Raw genomic sequence first — 24597 nt, forward strand, 5'->3', positions numbered from 1 at the left:
GTGTTGTCCTCTGACCTCCACGTGTGTACACCACGGTACATGTAAAGCCAGGCACACACACCAGAGTGAATAAAGTATGTTTAAAAGCAAACGAAACACCAAGAGGCCAGAGAGACTGCTTAGTAATTAAGTGAACTTGCTGCTCTCCCAGAGAGCCTGGGTTTGGTTCCCAGCGTCCACATAGGAGCTCACAACAAGCCGTAACTCCAGATGCAGAGAATCCAGCCATGTTGTCTTCGGAATGGATGCCCGTGCTGCTTTCTTGGGCACCAGGTGTGCACATACTGCACAGATACACGCAAGGCAGGATAGCTAGGTCCATCTAAGAAGCGAAATGAAAGCCAAAGCAACAGGAACAAAGCAAGCTGGAGAGATGGCTCAATGGTTGAGACCACTTGCTGGTTTCGAGAGGACCTGGGTTTGGTTCCCAGTACCAGCATGGTGGTTTACAACCATCTGTGACCCCAGTTTCAGTAGATCTGACCCTTTCTCCTGACATCCGATAGCACCAGATACACATGTATACATGCAGGCAAAGCGCCCAAACCTAGAATAAAAGTCAAACAAACAACTTAGGTGATAATGGCTTGAGGTATTATTGTCCATTCCTTTGATCTCCCTGACTTTGAGGTAAGCACACCCTAAATTCCTTCGACCCTCTTTTCTTTGTAAAATCGGGACCTTAAACTGAACATATTCAAGAACGCACTCCTTAGCTCAGCGAGTGCAGGACGGACTCCTAAAGGGAGTGCGCTGAGGAATACATGTGTCGCCCTTCTGTGTCTTTGTCCTACAAGGGTGTCCCTTTGGAAATAACCCTGTGGTCTCCTTGCCTCCTGCAGGCAACAAATGCTCCCATCTTTCACGTCTTGGCTGTGGGATTCTGGCTTTGAGCTTACAAGGTGGGATTCCTCTGTGCTTGGTTACAGAGTCACTCTGCTTTGCAGTGTCACCATAGCCAACCCAGGGAAACCTGGGCCAGCAAAGGCTACCCCAGAGAATGGCAGGATCCTGGACTCTGCAGGTACAGGGCACATCTGCCTGCCAGTCTGGCTCACCCCCAGGGAGTTGAAGTCTGTGGACTTTGTCCTTCGTATCTTATCTGAGGAGCTGCAGGATGAGGACCAAATCAATGCCTCAGGGTAGGGAAAGCCTGCAATTCCACACCAACAAAGCCAAAAGTAAGATTTCTGTAATGCCTCCACCATTGGTTTAGCCCATCTCTGCCAGTCCCAGCTCTATCTTTCCTTAAACATTCCATTCTCCCCCTTTCCTGGCTTCCTGACCAAGATGTCATTCCCAGTAGATTATTTTCCAAATGAAATATGGATGCATAGGTAGTATTCAAGCAAACCAAACCTGAGATTGATACTCAGAAGGGAAGAAAAGAAAGGAAATGGAAAAGAGAAGGAAGGGAATGGAAAGTGGGGGTGGGGGAGGAAGAGGAGGAGGAAGTAGTAGTATCCCATGAGTTCAAGGCCAGCCTGATCTACATAGTGAGTTATGGGCCAGCCTGGTCTACATTGTGACACCATATCTAAAAGAGAAAATCCCTTCATTCCTTCAGGTTGTTTTTACTTAGACAATATTGTTAATTTTTTTTTAAGTTCTTTTTTTTCGGAGCTGGGGACCGAACCGAGGGCCTTGCACTTCCCAGGCAAGCGCTCTACCACTGAGCTAAATCCCCAACCCCATTTTTTTTTTAAATTTATACAGTATCTTTTCACCATATCCTTCCCTTCTGCAGCTCCTCCCAGATCCTGTTAGTTTTTACTTATTAACCGCTCTGGATACTGCTGCTCAAACAGTCCTGAGTGATTCCCCTCAGTCACAGGGCGTGTGCCTAGAAGCAGAACTGATGACTCATGGGACGAGTCTATGCTCAGCTCTTTATGGAATCACTAAACTCGAGTATTAGATTTTTGTATCCAGAATTATTTGTCACACCACAGGCTGTGATGGCCCATGTCTGTAACCCCAACATTCAGGAGTATGAGTCATGAGGAGCCTGAGTCCAAGGGCTAGCCTGTGCTACATAGCAAAGCCTTATCTCAAAACAAAACAAAACAAAACAAAACAACCAACAACAAGAAGAAGAAAAAACAACAAAATCCTAAGGTCTTTGGACTGGGGAGAGGACTCAGCAGGTCTGGGCTCTTGCCAAGCATATGTGAAGACCTGAGTTCAAATCCCCAAAAGCCATGTTAAAAGCCAGGCCTCATGGTAGTTGTGCCTATAAACCAGTGCTGTGGGCATAGAGAGGAGGATTGCTTGGGCCCTGCAGTCAACGAGTCCAAGTCACGGTTCCACGAGAGAGACACCCTGCCTCGAGGGAACACGGAGGAGAGCGTGAACACCCAGCATGAATCCTGTGGCCTCCAGGAGCACCTGAGTGTGTATACATGCCACTCACATGCACACCACACCCACGAACACACAGGAGAACGAGGACCAAGGGCTAAGAGTGTAGCACCATCATAGAGTGCTTACTCAGCACGGTTTTGTTGACTTAGACAAGAACAAATTCATATAGGTAACAAATTCCTAGGTAAGCGCTCTACCACTGAGCTAAATCCCCAGCCCCCATTACAAGTTTTGAAGATAGGACTCATTTATTTTTCTGTCTGTTGAGCTTTTTATTTAAAGACAATGTCTCACTGTGTATCCTGGACTGGCCTTGCTGTAATGACAGGTTTACCAGCCATGATGGTGTGGATATGCTTGGCCCTTGGGAAGTTGCACTGTTAGGAGGTGTTGTTCACTGTTAGGAGGAGGAGTTCAAAGTCAGTCTACAGAGCAAGTTCCAGGACAGCCACGCTTAAGCAGTAAAGGAAATCACAGAAAAATGAAAACTTGTGAAGACGTAATAGAACAAGGGGACCAGGTTCCAGGACTGGCAAGCAGCAGAATTCGGCAGCTTTGGCCATGTGGTTCTGAGGTTAGAGTCAAGAACAGAAGCGGGTGGGTGGGTGTACTGGGACAATTGATTTTGGTTAGCTGGTGCTAAAAAAAAGTTAGTGGTGATTAAGAAGAGACCAGCATCACTGAGGCAAAATCTTCTGGAAAGAGTTTTCTGAGAGTATAAAGAAGCTGTGTTCCAGAGAAGAACCTCATGCAGGCAACTGGACCTGGTGATGTGTAAGAATCACTCAGGTGGTACTGGGTTTGAAGGCATAAAGGGGGGGCTGGGGATTTAGCTCAGTGGTAGAGCACTTACCTAGGAAGCGCAAGGCCCCGGGTTCGGTCCCCAGCTCCGAAAAAAAGAACCAAAAAAAAAAAAAAAAAAAAAAAAAAAGAAGGCATAAAGGGGTCAGGGAGAACAGCTGAGGTTTGGCACTGTGAGAGGCCAGGAGAGGCCACTGGTGAAGGTGCAGACTCAGTGGCAGTTGAAGGCCCAGGACCGAAGGGCTCATGCAAAGAAGTTGAGTCTTGGCACCATGAAGAGAGCCTATGAGAGGCTATTGATGAAGGTTCAGCCTGTTTGCAGCAGAAGACCCCAGCATTTGGAGATGCCAGCACCATGGGATGACCACCAAGAACAGCAGCAGCGGTGGAGTGGGCATAGCCAGAGCCCAAGGTGCTACAGAGGGCAGAGCTGGAGAAGTGACCCAAACCCTTTGGAGAAGCCCAAAGGATCATGTGTGGATACCAGACATTGGAACAAGAAGCTGTGACGTTGAAGTTGCCTTGGAGACCCCAAGATGTTAGAGATGCCAAAGTCATGGGATACCAGCCATGGAAAGCTGCTAACAGGGAGTGGAACCAGCCCAGGAGAAAGAAGTGTGCTGCAGTCAGCAAAGATGGAAAGGAGTTGAAATTGGACATGGAGAAGCACAGTTTACACATCTGGTTTTGCACATCTGGTTTGGGGTCTTGCTTTGGTTCGGTATTTCCTCGCCGTGACATTTTGGAATGGTAATATATATCCTGTGATGTTGGAAGTATATGATCTGCTTTTTGATTTATAGGAGAATACAGTTAAGAGAGTACATGAATCTCAGAAGAGACTTTGAATTTTTAAACGTTGTTAAGACTGTGATAGACTATGGGGACTTTTGAAACTGGACTAACTGTATTTTGCATTATGTGATGGCTAGATATGGCCCCCACAGACTCATGTGTTTGAACAAGTCTATTGGAGCCAGGGAGTGGAGTGTGGTGGTTTGAATACGCTTGGCCCAGGGAGTGGCACCATTAAGAAGTATGGCCTTATTGGAGGAGGTGTAGCCTTGTTAGAGAAAGTGTATCACTGTGGAGGAGGGGTTTAGAGGTCTCATATCTATGCTCAAGTCTGGCCAGTGTTGATCCAGAGCCTCCTCCAGGCTACCTGTGGTAGACACTCTCCTCCTGGCTGCTTGTGGAGGAGAGGTTCCTTCTGACTGCTTTTGGATCAAGATGTAGAGCTCTTGACTCCTCCTGCACCACATCTGCCTGCATACTGCTATGCTTCCCTCCGTGATGACTGGATTAAACCTCTGAAACTGTATGCCAGCCCCAATTAAATGTTTTCCTTAGTAAGAGTTGCCTTGGTCATGTTGTCTCTTCCCAGGAATGAAACCCTAACTAAGACAGCAGTTGAGGCCATCTTAACGATCTATATCGATTGCTTGATTTCTCTTTGCTTGTTTTGTTTTTGAGATAGGGCCTCACTATGTAGCTTTGGCTGTCCTGGAACCCACTCTGTAGACCGGGCTGGCATTGAACTCATAGAGATCCACCTGCCTCTGCCTCCTGAGTGCTGGGATTAGAGGTGCATGCTATCATGCTCAGCAAGAAAATGTTTTGAAAGTGTTTTCAGATTCTTCTCTTCCTTTCTGTCAGCACCAGGTGGCTTATTGGGTCACCCATGTGATCCAGCAGACTTCTAAATGATGTCACCTCCCTAGGGTTCCCCCTTCCACCAGTGACCCCAGGGTTGTTACTTGCAGTGCTGGGACTTGAAGTCAGGGCTTTCCATATGTTAAGTTATATTCTATTCTCTCTCTCTCTTTCTCTCAATCAATCTCTCTCTCTCTCTCTCTCTCTCTCTCTCTCTCTCTCTCTCTCTCTCTCTCGCTAAATCCCCAGCCCGAGAGTGTTCTGTTTTTCCCCATCTCCCGTCGTCTGTGTGTGTTTATATGTGTTTTGCATATTTTGCGTATTTATAGGCATGTGTGCACGGTCACGCCCATGGAGGCCCAGGGTTGATGTGGAAATTCAGTTTCATTGCCCTTTCAATCTGAATTCATGGAGGAGGGGCCTCTCAGTCAAACCCAGGGCTTGCCAATACAGCCTCACTGGCCAGCTTGCTCTGGGAGCACACTGTCTCTACCTTCCAAGGTTGGAATTGCAGACACCACCTATGCCCTTTTCTCATACCTTGTTTTTTTTTCTTTTTGGAGCTGAGGACCGAACCCAGGGCCTTGCGCTTGCTAGGCAAGCGCTCTACCACTGAACTAAATCCCCAACCCCTGTTGATTGCTTTTCATGTCTCCACGTGATGCATATGTCTGTCCCTGGCCTGAAACTCAGTATTCTCACCAATCCAGAGTGGGGACATTTCTAAAATCAAAGCCCACCAGAGCCGTCCCCACTTTTCTCTGCATGCTTGCCTGTGGGAGCTGTATTGGATTTGGGCCTGGTTGCTTTGTCACTGTGTGGCCTTAGTCTTAGATTGTAGGATCAAAAGCCTCTCCCTGATATTTTCGGCACAAGTAGTTTGCATTCACGGAATGTTTTCAGCAACAAGACCCTTCTGGGTCTCCAGCAAGGTTGACTCCTGCTGAGCCCTGCCTTTGCATGTGGAAGCCTTTTGTCCCCGACTGGGAGCAGTCTGGCCAGGTACTTCTCACCTGAGTCAGAATTAGGCTGGCCTTCCTGGTTATTTCCCTAATGTATTCAGGCCACATAGTCGGTCCTTTGTTACCGAAGTCTCAGCCAGGGCTCCCCACTGTGCTTGACAGATACCTGCTAAGTGGTGTTCTTTGGATATATAGTTTGGTCAATAAAGTAACCAGGAGCCTTTTTCCTCTTCTGGCTTGACACGAATAACCTGTGTGTGTGTACTTCTTTCATCCCACAGGCTTTCGCCCGATTCTCGGTACCGTGTCGGTGCTGGCGCCGACAAATGGAGGTCCCACCGAGATCGGAGAAGAAAGGAGTACTGTTGGGACGTCCCGGGAGCCCGGCCGGCATAGAAGCAGGGACGGATTGGGGTAAGATGGGCCAGAAAAGGCCTGGATGATTTGGGCTAGCCTGAGTAAAACTTGTCATATAAATGGGACAAGGTAATAGTAAAGCGTTTTTACATATGCGTTCTTTTAGAGTTATGTTTTAGTCTTTGGACCCCGACTAGAGATAGTTTACACCCTAGACATGAGAGAGAATGGGCTTAGAAAAACAGTCCTGCCGGACTCTTCGCAGATGCTTTGGAGAAAGAGAAAAACTTTTCAGAGCTCTCCTGGGAACAGAAGAAAGGCAGGAGACGTCCTGCCTCTCTGCTGGCTCCTATTGGAGAAATGCTTATTTCTGGTTCTGGGTTCCATAGGTAGGATATGTGGGTCCCTTCGGAGGGACACCATCTAGAATTTTCCCTCTTTGTCTATTGTCTGTCCCTGGTGCACCAGGCTGTCCATGTCTGTCAGTTTATGTCTGTGGTTTTTGTTTCTCGTTGCTTAAATGTTTTATGTTTCGTGGTCAAAAGAAAAAAATGGTAAAAACTTTATCTGCCAGTCGTTCACACCTTGACTTGGTTTTAACTCGTTTCAAGAAGAGAACAATGAATAAAAAACAGTTTCAATTGGCTTTTGGAGCCTACATCTGTAGCTAGAAGCCTAAGTCTACTGGACAAGCTCCCCAGGGGCGGGCTAAATGTTTATACTAGCCTATCCTAAAGGCACTAGGAGCTTCACAGCTTCTATGATAATAAAACTAAAAAATCTTTGACTGTGATTATTGGAATCAACAGGTGACATGGTGCTTGGTGTAAATATTAAAGACATGTGTAGCCACTTCAATTTTGTTTCTGATTGGTTTTAAATGTATAAATATGCTGTACATGCCTTGGTTATGTACTATTGGCTTTTAAGTTATTAGATATGGTTAAAAGGTGTAACATTGGTAAAAGAAAGTTGGCTTAAAACTGTAATTTGGATGAAGTCATTCTAGATAACATGTGACATGGGCCAACCTAGGGAAACAGATCTAAATTGAGGTAATATTTTTATAGAATTCTTATTCTAGAAACCAGGCTTCTAAAAGATTTTAGGACAATGTCTCTTTGTTGAGGTATTGGAGACCGCACCATCCTGCGTTCATATGTAGGAATTGGCAATCATAGCCAAAGTTGTGGTTTGCCCTAAAGTTACTGTATTTTGATGATAATTCCACTGCCCCAAGAACAGCTGCCTAGTCACATACTCAGAATTCAGGTGACTTTCCAAAGTTGTGGCTGTGCTCTGGTGTTACAAAGAGATCTTAAAGATTGTGATTAAAGTTTGCCAGTGTTACGTTGACTAACTCAAACTTATTTATAATTTAAAAAAAAAAAATCAAACAGGTAGAGATTGTTACAAGATTTATGAAAGATTGATGAGGTTTTAGAACTTGTGAGAACATTACAGCCAGTTTGCTTACTCCAACGGCCATTCCAAGATAGATTTAGAGGATTATTTTTATTCAATTTATTTACGTCCTGGCGATTGTGAGTTTTCATTTTGTGAGCTTGCTTATAATTTTAGAGAGCCCACAAAGTGATATCATTAAAATTTTTACTAAAGAATGGCTAATAGCTTTATATTATGTAATTTTGTTGCTTCTTCAATGTAAGAAGTTAGAACTTTAATCTTTAAGTGTATATGAAAATTTTTACTACAAACCCTACAACTATACATATTTCTGACTAGGTGAAATAGAAAGATTCACATATTGGCATGATCCTGTTCAGGTATTTTTATGGGGAAGAGGGAATGTTTGTGTTTTTTCTACAGGATGCTACAAGAGTGTGCCAGCTGCCAGAGGTGGTTGCTGAGACTTGCTGATCCTGGTTACATGAAGATTCAGCTCTCGTGATTCGGGTCCCTAGAGTCATTCCTCTGCCCTGAGAGGAAGATAGAAGATCCCCCCTCATTCCCCTGGTGACTCTTGCTGCCTTAACTGGTGTTGTCATCTTACAGTCTATAGCTTCACAAGAATGCCATCTGCGTGAAGCTGCTATAGACTGGGGAACTCTGCCCTGTTTGTACAGATCTCAGACATGGTTCCCTTGCCTGCTGGTTGTTCAGAGAAGAATGGCTGATCCTGAACTGTCCTGGCTATACGTTATTTTCGCTGCTATTGTAGCAGCCATTTACTGCTGCAGACATTGTGTCTGCAGTGTCTGAAGTTACCCTCCCCCCATTCTATTGTTAGACAAACACAGTGGGTGAACTTTCTGGAGTAGTTGTTTACAATTGGGAATTCTAAATTGTATTACAGGTCTAAATTTTATTACAGGAGCCGCTCAACAACGGTCCTTGTGCTTCTTTTCACATGCTGAGGAGAACCAGTAAGACAATGTACTTGATTAGGTGCCCACTACTTATCAGGAGAGGCTCAACTTCCACAATCTCCTAAATTATTATCATCTGGCTCCTACTCTTTCGCCCCTGGGCTCAAGTAAGAGGAATGAGAAGATGACCTGATGTAGTTTTCCTCAGCGACGGGCAACTTCCTCTGACCCTTGACCAATCTAGACACGGACCCTTGAGGGCGACAAGGTGATCCTATGTCAGAGAGGCTGGGGTTCGAGAGGTCGATCCTAAGACAGAGGTGACTACGCCCCGTTTAAATGTACGGGCCGGTCAAATGCTCCTCTGCCCAGTTTCTCCCTCCTTAACCACACACACGGTTAGCCCAGAACGGTGTGTTACAACATAATTTCATTCCTAGCCATTGGGGTGCAGTCCTAACTGCAAGAGTGGCTTGCCATGGCCGAGCTGGGCACTCTGTGAGGCATGTCTGATCTCTCTCAGACCACTACTTCCACCTAATGGTCTTTTATAAAAGAAATACGGAGGAGTTGTGGGAGCCATATTGGATTTGGGCCTGGTTGCTTTGTCACTGTGTGGCCTTAGTCTTAGATTGTAGGATCAAAAGCCTCTCCCTGATATTTTCGGCACAAGTAGTTTGCATTCACGGAATGTTTTCAGCAACAAGACCCTTCTGGGTCTCCAGCAAGGTTGACTCCTGCTGAGCCCTGCCTTTGCATGTGGAAGCCTTTTGTCCCCGACTGGGAGCAGTCTGGCCAGGTACTTCTCACCTGAGTCAGAATTAGGCTGGCCTTCCTGGTTATTTCCCTAATGTATTCAGGCCACATAGTCGGTCCTTTGTTACCGAAGTCTCAGCCAGGGCTCCCCACTGTGCTTGACAGATACCTGCTAAGTGGTGTTCTTTGGATATATAGTTTGGTCAATAAAGTAACCAGGAGCCTTTTTCCTCTTCTGGCTTGACACGAATAACCTGTGTGTGTGTGCTTCTTTCATCCCACAGGCTTTCGCCCGATTCTCGGTACCGTGTCGGTGCAGGCGCCGACACTTGCCCTTTTGTGGCTTTCTGAGAGGAGCAAGGTAAGGGGAGGAAAAAGTTTCAGGAAAGACTGAAATAAAAACTAAAACCATGGGGTTGGGGATTTAGCTCAGTGGTAGAGCGCTTGCCTAGGAAGCGCAAGGCCCTGGGTTCGGTCCCCAGCTCCAAAAAAAAAAAAAAAAAAAAAAAACTAAAACCATATCTACCTTCACTCATATTTTCTACATGGTGATTTCTTTTTTTTCCTGTCAGTACTAAATCTCAAACCTGGAGCTTCAAGCACACAAGACAAGTTTCTCCAATGAGCTCAACCTTCTGCTCCAGAATGGTCTTCTGTTTCTATTCGTTTGTTGTGTGTGTTGAGATGGGGTCTCCTATGATCCCTTGGCTGGCCTGGAATTTTCCATGTAGACCAGGCTGGCCTCTAGAGATCTGCCTTCCTCTGTCTCCAGGAGTCAGGAAGTATGAGCCACCAGGCCTGGTTCAGAGTGAGCTTTTAAATGTTAAATGGGGTCTTACCAGGTTCTTGCTTAAAATCAGTTAAGGCTACCATCCTGTTTTAGCAGACTCCTTATCAGGCTTGTGATAAGGACCCCAGGTAGGACACATGCTGTTATCAGTACATGGAATGCTCTACCCTGCCCCACTTGGAATTCTAGTTAACCAGGAGTTTCTCTGCAAATTTTAGCTAAATTTTTCCTTCTTTGGGTAGAACACTCTGGTCTTCCCGTGTAAGCCAAATTCTCCCAGTAAGGGACCTCAGAGCATCACCTGCCTTCGTCATGATATGTACCGCAGGTTTCAAGTTTTCATTGCTCAAACCATCTGATTGTTTGTGTTCACACCACCTATGATGGAGAAAGTAAATGAATTCATTAAGATTTGGGACTCTTCTGAAACAAAGGAATCAAAGAGGAGACTTAAACGAATGAATTTAAATCAAGTTTTATTATGGAAACAGTTAATAAAAAACAAAAAAACCTTACATGGCCAACCTGAAATTGGGAAGAGTTTGGAAGATGCTTCCCTGTAAAGGGAGAAGTGATATTCACCCTGAGTTGTACATGAGGTCAGCCGTATATGACGTCATTCGGTCTGTGTCGAGAAGCAGCTCTTCAGTTCTGACCACGGAAGGGCGGAATTCTGGGCAATTGACAGAGCAGAATGCGTCTAACAACAAGAATCTTGTCCTGCAAAATGAGCTGCTCACGGCCTCCGATCATGGCATCGCCCCCACAGTGGACCGAAAGTACGAAGCAGATATTGCTGCTGTGAAAGCGCCATTTTATCCACAGAGCAGCGTGTCGCCCTCAGGAGAGCACCAGTGGCCAAGGCAAAAGCAAACACTAGAGTCCAGTGGTCAGTGACTGTCTGAAGCCTTAACAAGGCTATGTAAGTACTCTAGGAAGGAAGCATCAAAGAGTAGGGTGTAAAGAAAGACTTGGAGGCCACAGGAAAGGAAGCCTGTAGCTCTTACATAGAGTTCTTGGAGTAAAAAAGCTCATCTCTGAAGTCAAATACACTCCATGTTTATAAAAAATATCTACAAACCTGATAGTGGCTCACACCTTTAATCCGGGCACTTGGGAGGCAGAGGCAGGTGGGTCTCTGAGTTCGAGGCTAGCCTGATCTACATATGAGTTCTAGGACAGCCAGGCCTTTCCAGTCATGAAAAACAAAAACCAAAACAAAACACCCCCCCCCCATCCAAACCCAAACCAGACAAAAAAAACACAGTGAAAATGGAAATCAAAGATGGTACAATTATTGGGATTCCTGAGTTTAAAGCTAGATAAAACCCTGGTCTTAAAAAAAGAGGTTTTGGGGTTGGGGATTTAGCTCAGTGGTAGAGCGCTTGCCTAGGAAGCACAAGGCCCTGGGTTCGGTCCTCAAATCCAAAATAAAATAAAATAAAATAAAAAAATAAAAAAAAAGTGGATCTAAAAGTCGCAGATCATCAGTCACAGTATCTCATAATACTCAAAGTCTTTGTTCTGTAGAGACAAGTGTCTATGTCTAGAGAAAAAAAAACTATCAAAAAGAAATCTTGAGGCAAGGTCTCAAACCTGTGACTGTTATCTCTTATATGCTTAGCGGTTGTAGAGAACAGGGAAGGAAGGGTACTGGCTTTCTTTAAAAATTTAAATCTATTTTATTTATCATTAGTGTGCATGTATGATGTATGTGTGTGTGTATATGCATGTATGTGTGTGTGAGTGTGTGGTTGTGGTGGTAGTGGTAGTGTGTATATGTCTCTGTGTGTCTTCATGTGTATGTGTGCTTGTGGTTGTGGTGGTAGTGTGTCTGTGTCTGTGTGGTGTGTGGTGTGTGTGTGAGGTCCATGTGGAAGTCAGAGAACGTGATTCTCCACATTCACCATGGGGTTCAAGGTCATCAGATTACATGGCAAGCTCACCCCCCCACCCCCACCCCCACCCTCCTGTCTCTACCAAGCCACATCCAAACTTTAGGTGGATGCTGTGATCCCAACAAAGGTCCTCATGCTTGTGCTCTTACCCACTGAACCACCTCCCTAGCCGCTCTTCCCCTCTCTTTTTCTCTATTATGATTATGATTTTTAAGATGTGGTTTTGAAGGTGTAGGGACGGCTCAGTGGTTAAGAGCACCGGCTGCTGCTCCAGAGGGCTCAAGTTCACTTCCTAGCACCCACACGGTACCTCATATCCACCTGCAATTCCAGTTCCAGGAGACCCGACACCCTCTTCTGACCCCCCGCCCCCCAAAGGCACTAGGCTGAGGCATTAGATTGCCTCGGACTCATTGGCTGTTCAGTCCAGGACGTTAAAGGCACAGAGGCGGCTTTTAGTGGTTTCTGCCAATAGCAGTCACTTAGAACCATAGCATAGCAATGAGGCGTCAGACTGTGTCTGGTATGCGGTTAGATGCGATGGCTTCTAGTCTGGTTAATGTGACCTCTTAAAGTTGCCCGATATAAGGAGTCTCTACGCTTTGCAGTGACTCGGGCCTCGGTTAGCATCCCTTGCTCCGGTTGCCTGTTGCTGTGTGGTGACCGCACTCCCCACATGTGACGACAAGGCAGCAGAGTGGTCCTCTGGGTTGACATGCGCAGTTCGTCTCCTGCAGTTTCAGTCACGTGTCGTGTCTGGAATCACCTGCCGGTGGCAGCTTCTGGTGATGAGCTGGCTCAGGTTGACTACTTCCCCCTGGAGCTTCTCGGGCTTCCTCACAGCCGAGAAGCCCCTATAGTTGTGCTCTTAACTTGCCTGGCTTCCTCTCAGCAAGCGTTCAACAGGAATTGGAAGTTGTTAGCCTCTTAAAACTAGGGCCTGAAACAATACATGTGACGTCACATCCGCTACTGGATGAAGCCGCCAGAGTTGCCCGTAATGGGGAGGGGAAACGACACCTTTGGGTCTTGAGGGGTTGGGTTGGGGTGGAGGACGTCAAAGAATTTGTGGCCATATTTCATTTCTCAGAGTACTCTCGAATCTCAAAAGGTTTGGTTTTCAGGAATGGGCCTCTGTATCCAGGAAGCTGTGGAGACATGGACGGGAGAGAAAACACCTTCACCGTCTCCACAATGCTAGTTCAGAGGAAGTGAGTTGGGGAAGATCGGGATTCGAGGAGCCTGTGTATACGTTATAGGCTGTGGGTGGCACCGCAGTCCAGGTCAAGCCGCAGGCTCAGATCTGCATCTGTTTCTCATCCACGTGGAGAGGGGTTCATGTGCTTGCCATTGGCCTAACAATCCCTTCAACACGGCTTACGAGGGAGGAAGACTTAAGTTCCCCTTTGGCTGAAAGTGTGTCTCTAAGTCTTTCCAAGAGAATGCTATATTATGAGTCACCATAATGTGGCAGCCATACTGTCAGTAGGGATACTTGAAGCCACTGTACTGCCCCTGGGTCTTGGGGAACTCCTTCCGGATCTTCCAGCGGCAGCAGCTGGGCAGAATGGCAAAGTCGGCCATGTCTTGGGAGACAAAGCGCCAGGTGGCATAGCTCCTGTACGCACAGTGTCGCAGCTTGCTGTTGATGGCCTCTCCCTCCAGCGCCAGCAAGGGCTCCTGGTAGAGCAGGAGGAGCTGCAGGGCCTCTCTGGATAGCACGATCTTACTGAAGAGCTCAGAGGTAGTGATGCACTGTCCTGGCTTCCTCCGGCAGCACAGCTCCTCCAGGGCCCTGCGGTTCTCTGGTAGTTGAGACGGGAGGCAGTTTCCACACTGGCACCAATCTGGGCTGTCCCTGGACCTAGGAACCGCTTCTATCTGGAGCAGCTGCATTTCCTCAGGTTGTCCAGGAATTGGGGGTGAGTGGTGGAGAGAGAGGGAGAGCCTAGACAGTTCCAAGAAGTCCGTCTGGGGTCTCTGAAAAAGTCAAGTTTCCAGACCCATCAGCGACAGTAACCCCTCGAGTTCTATCAACCTACGTAATCGCATTCAGTATCACCGCGTCTGGCAAAGCTACCACTTGCCAGACGTCTGCATCAGGGCTGGGCTGCTGTCGAGCCTGCTAAGAACCTCTTGTATAGATGTTTATCTTTGGAAAATGAAGTTCAGAAAAGGCAGCTAGCTACCAACTGGATCAGAGCCTCTTCCCCTGGCTGCCTTCTGAGGGTGTGACTCTCCCTGGGCAATTCTCCAGTCACATCAAGATAGTGGGACTATCTTCTGGGACTGGCCCCCTCCTAAGAGACCTAACTGGCTAGTACGTTTCCTTGTTGACGCCTGCCTTCCAGGGGAAAGCAAGAATTCTGTTTATTTGCCGCATGTCCCTGGTGCAGGGGCAGAGATCAGTATACAGTAGATAGAAAACACTCATTGACTCGTTCCTACTCTCTCTCTCTACTGGCATAACCATTTGTTATCTTCTAAAGAAGTTGCCAAAACGGCTGGGCCTAGTCTTCGTGACATACGCCTTCGTTTCCTGGATGAAGACCCGAGTCAAATACATTCAAACGGAATGGTTTGTGTATGTGAACCTAGCACCATCCGTAACAGCCAAAAGGCTGAAACAACCCAGCATCCACCAACCAGTGGGTGGGTAAGCACACAGGCAGTCTGTCTGTCCAGGAATACTATGAAGCCACAAAACAGACCGAACCGGGCACACACAGCAACGTAGATGAGTCTTGAAAACACAATGCTAAGTGACAGAAGTGACACAGAGGTCACATGGTATATGGCCCATCTTAGGCAGAGTTTCAAGAGGAGACAGGCCAGTAGGAAGCAGGTGAGTAGTGGCTGCTTGATGAATATGGGATTTCTTTCTGAGGAGATACAGGAGCTCTGGGGCTGGTGGCCTTGACTGGATTGTGACATGTGGGCATCACTGAATTATGTGCCATGAACGGTTACACTCCCAAACACTAAGAACCTTTTTTTTTTTTTTTTTTTTTGAGATGGAGTTCTTGTAGCCCAGGTTGACCCAAAACACTATGTAAGGCAGGGTCTTGAACTCCTGATATTCCTGCCTGTACCTCACAAATGCTGGGGTTACAGAGATCTATCAGGACGCCCAGCAAAGTAGCTCACTTTCTACCTGTAGTCCACAAGGACATTACAAGAAAGGAAAATTTTGGTCAGGTTCTCCCCAAGATGAGCTATGAAAGTCCTAAACAATGGAATCCGATCCATTAATAACTACAAAGAATGGCCCATCACATCGCAATGGAAAGTTGTGGGACAAGATGGCTCAGTCGGTAAAGCACTTCGCCATGCAAGCGGAAGGACCTGCGTTAGATCCCAAGCTGAGCCCGGTGCACCTCAAGTCCCAGGGCCAAGGACACAGAGGCAGGAGGATCCCTGGAGCAACCCGGCCAGCCAGCCTAGCAGAATTAGTGAGCCCTGAGTTCAGTGAGAGTCTCTGTCTTGAAACAGTAACGTGGAGAGCGATTAAGGGAAACAAGTAACAACTTCTGGTGTACACCCACATGTGTGCACGCGGTGCATTCACATGAACAGACATCCACTCGTTCCTACACACATACCCAGCCGCTGTGAGTCAGTGAGTCCCGCCAGCGGGGGCGGGGGGGAGGAGCCATCCCTAGCCATTCACCAATTACATTCAGAAGGGCATGGCTCAGTGGTGTTAACCTATGATATGCAAGGCCTTAGGCTCAAGTCCCAGCATTCCCCAACTTAGATCGGGCATTGAAATTCAACACATCACAGGAAAGAGAAAACCTCCCAGATTGCTTCAGAAAAAATTTTTTAACATTCCAAATCCATTTCTGATAAGAATTCCTGACGAACTAAACACGAGAGGGAATGTTCTTGAATCTGATACCGCCTTCTTATAAGCGCACCAAAAACCCGTGGCAGAGAATGAACTAGACGGGCTGTCTGCTGAGGCAGGAAATGAGGTAGAGGCCAGTGCTTTCCACACTCAGTGGGGCAGCCTGCCAGGCTGCCGGGGCCTAGGCAGTGCTGGGACACAAGGGGAAGATTCTTCCCTGAAGACTCCCGGGGGAACCATTGCCCTACGAAGACCTTCACTTCAGCCATTTACCCTCTGGACTGACAGAGCAAGCCTGATGTTTTATGCTACTTCATTCGTGGTCACTGGTTAGGGCCACAGGAAATCAATACAGCTGACAAAGGTGCCCAAGGACCGGAACTGTGTGGGAGCACAAATGAACTTTGTGGCTGTTTGTTGGTATCCACTGACACTGAATGTACTCCAGCTGCCAGCCGCCAGCCCAGACACTCAGGTGATCACCCGGCAGAATGCTGGCATGATTGGCATTTGCTGCCCCCCTCCCCCCCGCCCCTCCATATTAGAAACTTCCCAAATGCCCTTCCTCACTGAAACAGGTAAATAAACTGAATGTTTACAAGACAGAAATCATACGAAAGGGAGAATGAGCTATTTTCTGTGTCAGGTAGCTCTTGTAGCAGCGTGTGTAAGACTTTTAAAATACACAGTCCAGTTTTCCTTTGTCACTTGGTCTCATCTGGTTTCCCAGTGATCTCCCTGCCTCGACCTCTCAAGTCCTGGAGTTACAGGTGTAGACAGCTCTACCCAGCTGGCACAGGCCAACTTTTATAAAACCGCAGAATCCGTAAAAATAATCCTTAAACTGCTGTGGTGGCACATGCCTGTAATCCCAGCCCTCAGGAGGTCTCTGAGTTCTAGGTCAACCTGGTCTCTATAAGAGTTCTAGTCCGACCAAGGCTACCCAATCCTTAGATGCAAGACGGGGACCACTTTTAAGGAAAGATGACAATTTAGGAGGGGCATGGAAGGGACTTTTGGAATATTCAGTCTTTCTCTGTCTCTTTTCTGGATAAATCTCTACTATGAAATCCCAGCAACCAGGAGGCAGAGGCCACTTTTGATGCCAGCCTGGTCTACATAGTGAGCTCCAGGGCAGGCAGGGTTACGCAGAGAGACCCTGTCTCAAAACAAAACAAAACAAAACAAACAAACAAAAAAAACTAATTACCACCCCCCCCCAAATCTACTATGAGCTATACCCCTAGCCATCTGATTTTAAATCATTTTTATTAGATTTGTGTGGTGTGTGTGTGTGTGTGTGTGTGTGTGTGTGTGTGTAAAACACAGTCAGTGTAGGGAGATCAGAGGCTAACTTGCTAGAATTGGTTCTTTCCCTCCCCGTGTGGGCTCCAGGGATCTAACTTGGGTCATCAGCCTCAGTGGTAACTGCCTTTACCCTCAGAGCCATCCGACCAGTTCCCGAACAACTAATTTTTTTTTAAAAATCTGGATGTTGGTTTCACAACTATGTTATTTTGTCAAAATCTATCACCTTTTTTTTTTTTTTTTTTTTGGTTCTTTTTTTCGGAGCTGGGGACCGAACCCAGGGCCTTGCGCTTCCTAGGTAAGCGCTCTACCACTGAGCTAAATCCCCAGCCCCCAAATCTATCACCTTTGATTTATATAAATCTCTACAATCATGTATACTTAAGAGCAAAATCTCCTAAAAAACAAAAAACCAAAACCAAAACCAAAAACAACAACAACAAAAAAACCAAAAAACAAAACGACTCACTGTTTTCACTTACCGGGACCTCTTGACCTTTGACATCTTGCAGACTTTTCCCAAGCAGCTGCTGGTCCACCATCCAAATGTGGGGCTCGTCCACAAAGGACACATACTTTAACGTCTGGTAAAGGAAGGGTCAAAGTTTGTCTGCTTCTGTGCGCAAGCGTCAAAGAGTCACCTCTCCAGACAGATATGAACACATCTGCCAGTCACATTTAGCACGGGGCAAGTCAGGTTAAAGCCCCAAAGGGAAGTCAGGCACAGACCACACCCCCTACGGATGACTTGGTCCCGCCCACAGTCCAGCGGGACCCCAGCCCGGTGTGGTGACCTGTGCCAAGCTCTCCCCAGTTCCATTTACCCAGATGCAGTCTCTGGAGGGCAGTAAATTTTACTCATCCAGACAGGCTGTGAGAGGTTTTTTTTTTTTTTTTTTTTTTCTTTCTTTTTTCTATTTTTCGGAGCTGGGGACCGAACCCAGGGCTTTGCGTTTGCTAGGCAAGTGCTCTACCGCTGAGCTAAATCCCCAACAAAGGTGAACTAATCTTCCTTTTCTTTTCCTCTTCCCCTTCCTTCTTCGTTCCCTGCCCCCCTCTCCTCTCCTTTCTTCTTTCTTTCCTTCTTATTCTCTCCTTATTTTCTTTATTTTATTTTGACGCAGGGTTTCTCTGTGTAGCCGTGGCTGTCCTGGAACTCACTCTGTGGATCAGGCTGGCCTGGAACTCAGAGATCTGCCTGCCTCTGTCATCCAAGTGCTGAGGTTAAAGGCGAACACCACCACTGCCTGGTTTTCTTCTCTGAGGTTCAGTCTTACTTACTCTCCAGTCTGGACTAGCCTCAAACGTGCCCTCCTCCTTCCTCTGTCTACCTACTGCTGGCACAGCAGGCCAATGCCACCACCCTGAGCTTGGCTGAACTTTTGTTTCCATCACGAGCCCAAGGACAATGGACAATAAACAGTGGACTGTGCATTCGGCTGCTGGAAAGGACTGGTTTCTCAGAGGTGGGGGAATCATGGAAGTTCGTGGGGTGGACCTCAAGTCCACATTAGTAAAATACAATGTGCTCACTCCTCTACCATTGGATCTTAGCCAGCAACCATGAAGGCCAGTACTCCTGTGTGTCCAGGACCCACCTATGCATGCAAACATGTATATGTGTGGAATGTACATATAGAGAATGTATAGATTGTGTAGATTATGTGCACAGTTAACCTTTTTAACCCACAAACTGTGACATATGGTTCTTTTATTTATTTTTTTCCCCCTCTAAACAAAACCATCTTGGATATTCACTCATGCCATCGACTCTACCTGAGCGGTTATAACAGATTCCGAGGCTAGCCCGCCCCGACGGACCCTCAGCTCTGCCACTCATTGTCTGTATGACTTTGGGCAAAGTCACATTTAATCTCAGTCTCTCTCTCTCTCTCTCTCTCCCTCTCTCTCTCTCTCTCTCTCTCTCTCTCTCTCTCTCTCTCTCTCTCTGTGTGTGTGTGTGTGTGTGTGTGTGTGTGTGTGTGTTGGGACAAGGTCTTACTCTATAGCCTAGGCTAGCCTTGAACTCAAGGCAATCCACCTGCCTCAGCATCTCTAGATCTCTAGTGTTGGGATTTAGGCTTGAGCCACCATATCCAACTTTCTAGGTATGTTTGCTGTATGAATCAAGGTCTCCAGGTTGACCTGGAATTCATGTTCTTCTTGCTTTAGTCTCCTATACAGTGGGATTCCAGACATGTGCTACCATATCATTCATATATATATATATATATATATATATATATATATATGAATATAATATGAATGAACATATACATATGAATGGATGTATTAACATAATATGAATATGTATGATATAATATGAATATATATGGATATAATATGAATGAATATATATATACACATACATATGAATATAAGCTTACCAAAGGCTTTCTTTTCTTTCTTACTATCAGTTACCCGAGTGGTGACTAGTGTTATTTACTATGTATCTTTCATGGTATCTTTCACTATTCGCCCATTTGGGTCGATGTCTTTTGTTTTGTTTTTCCTATTAATTCTTTACCTATTTTGCAATACCGGGGATCAAGCTCAGGCCTCACACATGCTGGGCAAATCTTCTGTCACTAAACTATTCCCTGGTCCTCAGGCATTACTAGTAATTTAACAAAAATTTAATGACCGTCCTGAACACACACACTGTGCTTGTCTTAGGTGACGGTTTCTCTAGGAAAGTACAGGAAAATGGAAAAACCAGGAAGGAAAGCGTCTCTGTCACTTTATTACTGGTCACTGCTGAATGACTTGTTCTCTGAAGCCATTGTACTGTGTGTGTGTGTGTGTGTGTGTGTGTGTGTGTGTGTGTGTGTGTGTGTTGGGACAAGGTCTTACTCTATAGCCTAGGCTAGCCTTGAACTCAAGGCAATCCACCTGCCTCAGCATCTCTAGATCTCTAGTGTTGGGATTTAGGCTTGAGCCACCATATCCAACTTTCTAGGTATGTTTGCTGTATGAATCAAGGTCTCCAGGTTGACCTGGAATTCATGTTCTTCTTGCTTTAGTCTCCTATACAGTGGGATTCCAGACATGTGCTACCATATCATTCATATATATATATATATATATATATATATGAATATAATATGAATGAACATATACATATGAATGGATGTATTAACATAATATGAATATGTATGATATAATATGAATATATATGGATATAATATGAATGAATATATATATACACATACATATGAATATAAGCTTACCAAAGGCTTTCTTTTCTTTCTTACTATCAGTTACCCGAGTGGTGACTAGTGTTATTTACTATGTATCTTTCATGGTATCTTTCACTATTCGCCCATTTGGGTCGATGTCTTTTGTTTTGTTTTTCCTATTAATTCTTTACCTATTTTGCAATACCGGGGATCAAGCTCAGGCCTCACACATGCTGGGCAAATCTTCTGTCACTAAACTATTCCCTGGTCCTCAGGCATTACTAGTAATTTAACAAAAATTTAATGACCGTCCTGAACACACACACTGTGCTTGTCTTAGGTGACGGTTTCTCTAGGAAAGTACAGGAAAATGGAAAAACCAGGAAGGAAAGCGTCTCTGTCACTTTATTACTGGTCACTGCTGAATGACTTGTTCTCTGAAGCCATTGTACTGTGTGTGTGTGTGTGTGTGTGTGTGTGTGTGTGTGTGTGTGTGTGCTGTGCTGATGTAATGAATGCTAAAAGCATAGCAATTTGTCTCCCTGGATATCGAAAGTGTTCGCTTTCAAGTCTCTTCTTTCTCAAAGCTAAGGACTCATCAGAGAGTCAGTTGTTTGGGTTGTCAGGGAACACACCCGCTTAGGGATCAAACTGTGACCGTGGCCTGTTTTTTCACACATCGTTTTAGCCACCTAGAAGAGTCTGTGTGTGTGTGGTGTGGTATCTCCTAGGGAAGCAGCTCGCCTTACCGGCTTGGGCTCCACGATGGGCTCACACTTCTTTCTGTAGTAGTACTCATTCACTGCACAGGGCTCGCAGCACTTACAGGAGGGGTAAACACGTGACCTGCAGCAGGTACTGGCATACGTGTTGATGATCAAGTCAATACACACGGTGGCCTGTGGGAAAGCAAGCGCACGACCAACGAGATGTCTCTCCCCAAATCGTTTTTTTCCCCTTCATGGTTTTTTGTTGCTGCTGTGGTTTCAAGACTGAGTCTCCCCACATAGACCAGGCTGGCCTCCAACTCACAGAGATCTGCCCTCCCGAGTGGGACACCCCCTCACCCATCCCCAAGCCGGATCACTATCTTAAAGGATGGGGAAGAGGACCTCTTACCAAACCGAAATAGGACAGGGTGGATCCAATGTACACAACCAACTGGATGATGTCAAACTTTCCTCCCTGAAACAAAGCAGGAAACATTAACTCCTCCGTTGAGCTTGGGTGGTACAGGAAACATTGTTATTCTTTTGAGCTCCGGGTGGCGCCCCCCTCCCCCACACCAACTCGCAGTCACTACTTGTAGCATGTGCAAAGCCTGGTGACAGCATTGGTACACACACTCAAGTGCTCACTGTCACTGTCACAGGGGCCGTGAGACCTCACCCTTCCCCTTTCTGCCATCCGGAATGTTTTAGAGAGGGAGGCGGTCAGCAAGGAGAGGACCATTGAAGGGTGTTTTCCAAATGAGATGAGGGTTTTGGACAAGCTCTCCCATGGAGTGTGATTACTTGGGAAGCAGAGATTTTTCTGACTTCTTATCGAACTCTTCAGGGTCCCCTCTCAGTGGCCTTTTTTGTTATATTTTATAGGTTCTTTTCCCTTCTTTCCTTCCTTCTTATTTATTTATTTATTTATTTATTTATTTATTTATTTAGAGACAAGGTCTTTATGTATGCATGTAGCCTTTACTGGCCTAGAATTTGGTATGTAGGCCAGGCTGCCCTCAAACTCCCAAGATCCATTTGCCTCTGCCTTCAGAGTGCTGGGATTACAAGTGTGGACCCCCACACCCACCTTCACATTTCATTGGTTCCTATGCTACAATGCGACATCAGTCACCTGCTGCCAAGGAGGATGCTGTGGTCCCCGTTGATTTCTAAGTGCCTCCACATCATCTCCTTCCTTCACCCCAGTTTTCCTCTGGAGAACGACTTTATCCTTAGTACATGCCTTATCCTGTCCTCTGGCCCCCCCGTCCAAGTCTGGGCTGATCCAAGAGCAGCCACTGAACACACGCCATGAGTGGTGTGTACAGCAGTGAACATCTGACCCACACAGAGCCAAGCACAGCCAGGGCTTTCTGCCTAAAGCCTCTGCTGAGACTTCCGGCAAAGACATACTTTGTTTCCGTTGATGTTGCTAACCTACTAGAAGTCAAAAGCTACCCCATATCTCTGTGGATAAGGGAGCATGCAGACAGTCAGTAGCAAACAGAGCAGGTGGAAGAGCACAGGCAGGTTTCTGATTATCTTCTTTGAACGCTTAAATTCCACTGTATCTAAAGCCTGCCATTTTGTCTCTGTTTTTCAGTTAAATAGTCCTCCCAGCAAAAGTCTTCTAATTAAGCCTGTTTGAGTTAGCATCTGGTACAAAATATTTTACAGAGAATTTCATTTGTCCATTATTATTTTTTTAAGTATCAAAGGTTATTTATTTTTGATGTATTAGTTTCTGTGTATGGGTGTTTGGCCTGTGTGTAAGCACACCACCTGGGTACCTGTGCCCATGGAGGCCAGAAGAGGGCATTGGATTACCAGGCACTGGAATTACAGATGGTTATGAGCACGCATGTGGATGCTGGGATTCAAGCCCAAGTCCTCTGAAGGAAGAGCAGCCGCTGTTCTTAACCGCTGAACTGTCTCAAAGGCTGGGGTTCCAGATGTGTCCCAGTTTATGTGGGGGTGGAGAGCAAACCCAGGTCTTCTCATAAACACATATTCTACCAGTGAGATACACCCCCCCAGCTTAGTATCAGATCTATGTATGTATGTATGTATGTATGTATGTATCCATCCATCATCCATTCATCCATCCATCTATCTATCATCTATCTATCATGTGTGAGATCTGTGATATGTGTGTGCATATGTGTGCAGGTGTGCTTGTCCGTGCACACATGTAGAAGAAGTTGATTTTGGAGTGTCTTTCCCTAGTTGATTATTCGGGTGATTGTTTTGTTGTTTTGTTTTGTTTTTGGAGCTGGGGATGGAACCCAGGGCCTTGCTAGGTGCCTCCACCTAGCTTGCTAGGCAAGCGCTCTACTGCTGAGCTAAATCCCCAACCCCGGGTGATTTTTTTTTTTTTTTTTGAGACTGAGTCTCTCAGAAAACCTGGCTGGCCAGTGAGTCCCTGGGATCTTCCCGTGTCTACCTGCAGTGTTGGAATTACAGCCATTGCCAGGCCCTGTCTTTTACCTGGGCTCTGGCGGTCTGAACTGAGGTCTTCATTTTGGTCCACTAAACACTTTATCCACTGAGCCATCTCCCCAGTTCAGTATTAAAGTATTTGAAAAGTTGACTCTCAGAGCCAGGCGTGCTGGTGCCCACCTATAATTCCAGCACATAGAGGGATGAGTCAGGGAGATGGAGAATCCAAGGCTATGCAGAAAAAGCCTGCCTCAGAAAAATGAAACAAAGCTTGGGTCTTTGAATTCCTCCTCAGTCGCCTTCTGTGTTTTCAGATGGTTTGTACATCAGCAGATCCCCAAAACACATCTTTTCCTCCTCTCATCTCACAGGTGAGTAGCACAGAGCTACTGACAGCAACCGCTAGCATGCACTCCTCACCACATCCATGATTAGACAGCCATAGGATAGAGGTGCTGGGACCAGGAGAGACTTACAGTGCCAAAAACCAGGATGTCAAAACGCACGCCGAAGGCTTTGATCAATGTCCGCTTTTCCATGCCATTTTCCTTATAGTACTTGGCGTATCTATGGAGAAAAAAAAAAAGCAGCCATCTCTATAGCAACCTCTCTGAAAGTGCTGGAGTTTTATGGAGAGAAAAAACAAAGCACTAGGCAATCCAGTCTTCTTCGTCTGTTCTCAAGCCTATTCTAGATCGAAATGAAGGGCAAAGATTGTGTGGGGGAAGGCTATTCAAAAGGGGAGTCCATGGACCTGAATGAATGCCAAAGAGGGGTTTCAGAAAGTCTGAGGAGAGCTCTAGGAGTCTACCTCAGTACAGGCAGGTGTTGAGTCTGTGAGGGACACTGGACAAGGTGTTTTTCTGCAGTAAGCAGATTAAATGGTGGTTCCCCCAAAGAAGATAGGCTCAAGTGTCTACCCCCAGGCCAGTACCGTGATTGTGATCTTATTTGGAAACAGAGCTTTTGCAAACATAGGTAAGAATCTCAAGATGAGCATCCCTTGGGTTCAGGGTAGTCCTACATCCCATAATGAACAGGCATCCTTATAAATTAATTGGAGAAAGCATTCAGGGATGCAAGCAGAGATTGGAGTGATTCAGCCACAAGGTAAGAAGATTCCTGGAGCAGACAGAAGTGGAGGAAGCAAGAGAAGAGCTCTTGTTAGGCCTTCAGAGAGAGAGATGGCCCTTCTGA

At 46.1% G+C, this 24597-nt stretch overlaps 1 protein-coding gene across 5 annotated transcripts in view; it reads right to left on the bottom strand.

The window, feature by feature from the left end:
- Positions 1-10472: 10472 nt before the first annotated feature.
- P2rx7 (purinergic receptor P2X 7) overlaps positions 10473-24597 on the bottom strand; it is a 44454-nt gene continuing 30329 nt past the window's right edge. For 4 of the 5 annotated variants that reach the window (XM_039089304.2, XM_008769223.4, XM_039089305.2 and 1 more), the window contains 5 exons: positions 23877-23967; positions 21368-21433; positions 20998-21147; positions 17552-17653; positions 10473-13891 (listed from right to left, as the gene is read on the bottom strand). In XM_039089304.2, the coding sequence (XP_038945232.1) occupies positions 13394-13891; positions 17552-17653; positions 20998-21147; positions 21368-21433; positions 23877-23967 (907 nt within the window). In that variant the 3' untranslated portion in view covers positions 10473-13393. The remainder of the gene's footprint in view (positions 13892-17551; positions 17654-20997; positions 21148-21367; positions 21434-23876; positions 23968-24597) is intronic. The other variant, NM_019256.2, reaches the window with a different exon arrangement.

This window comes from Rattus norvegicus, chromosome 12, assembly GCF_036323735.1.
Source record: "Rattus norvegicus strain BN/NHsdMcwi chromosome 12, GRCr8, whole genome shotgun sequence".
Lineage (NCBI taxonomy): Eukaryota > Metazoa > Chordata > Mammalia > Rodentia > Muridae > Rattus > Rattus norvegicus.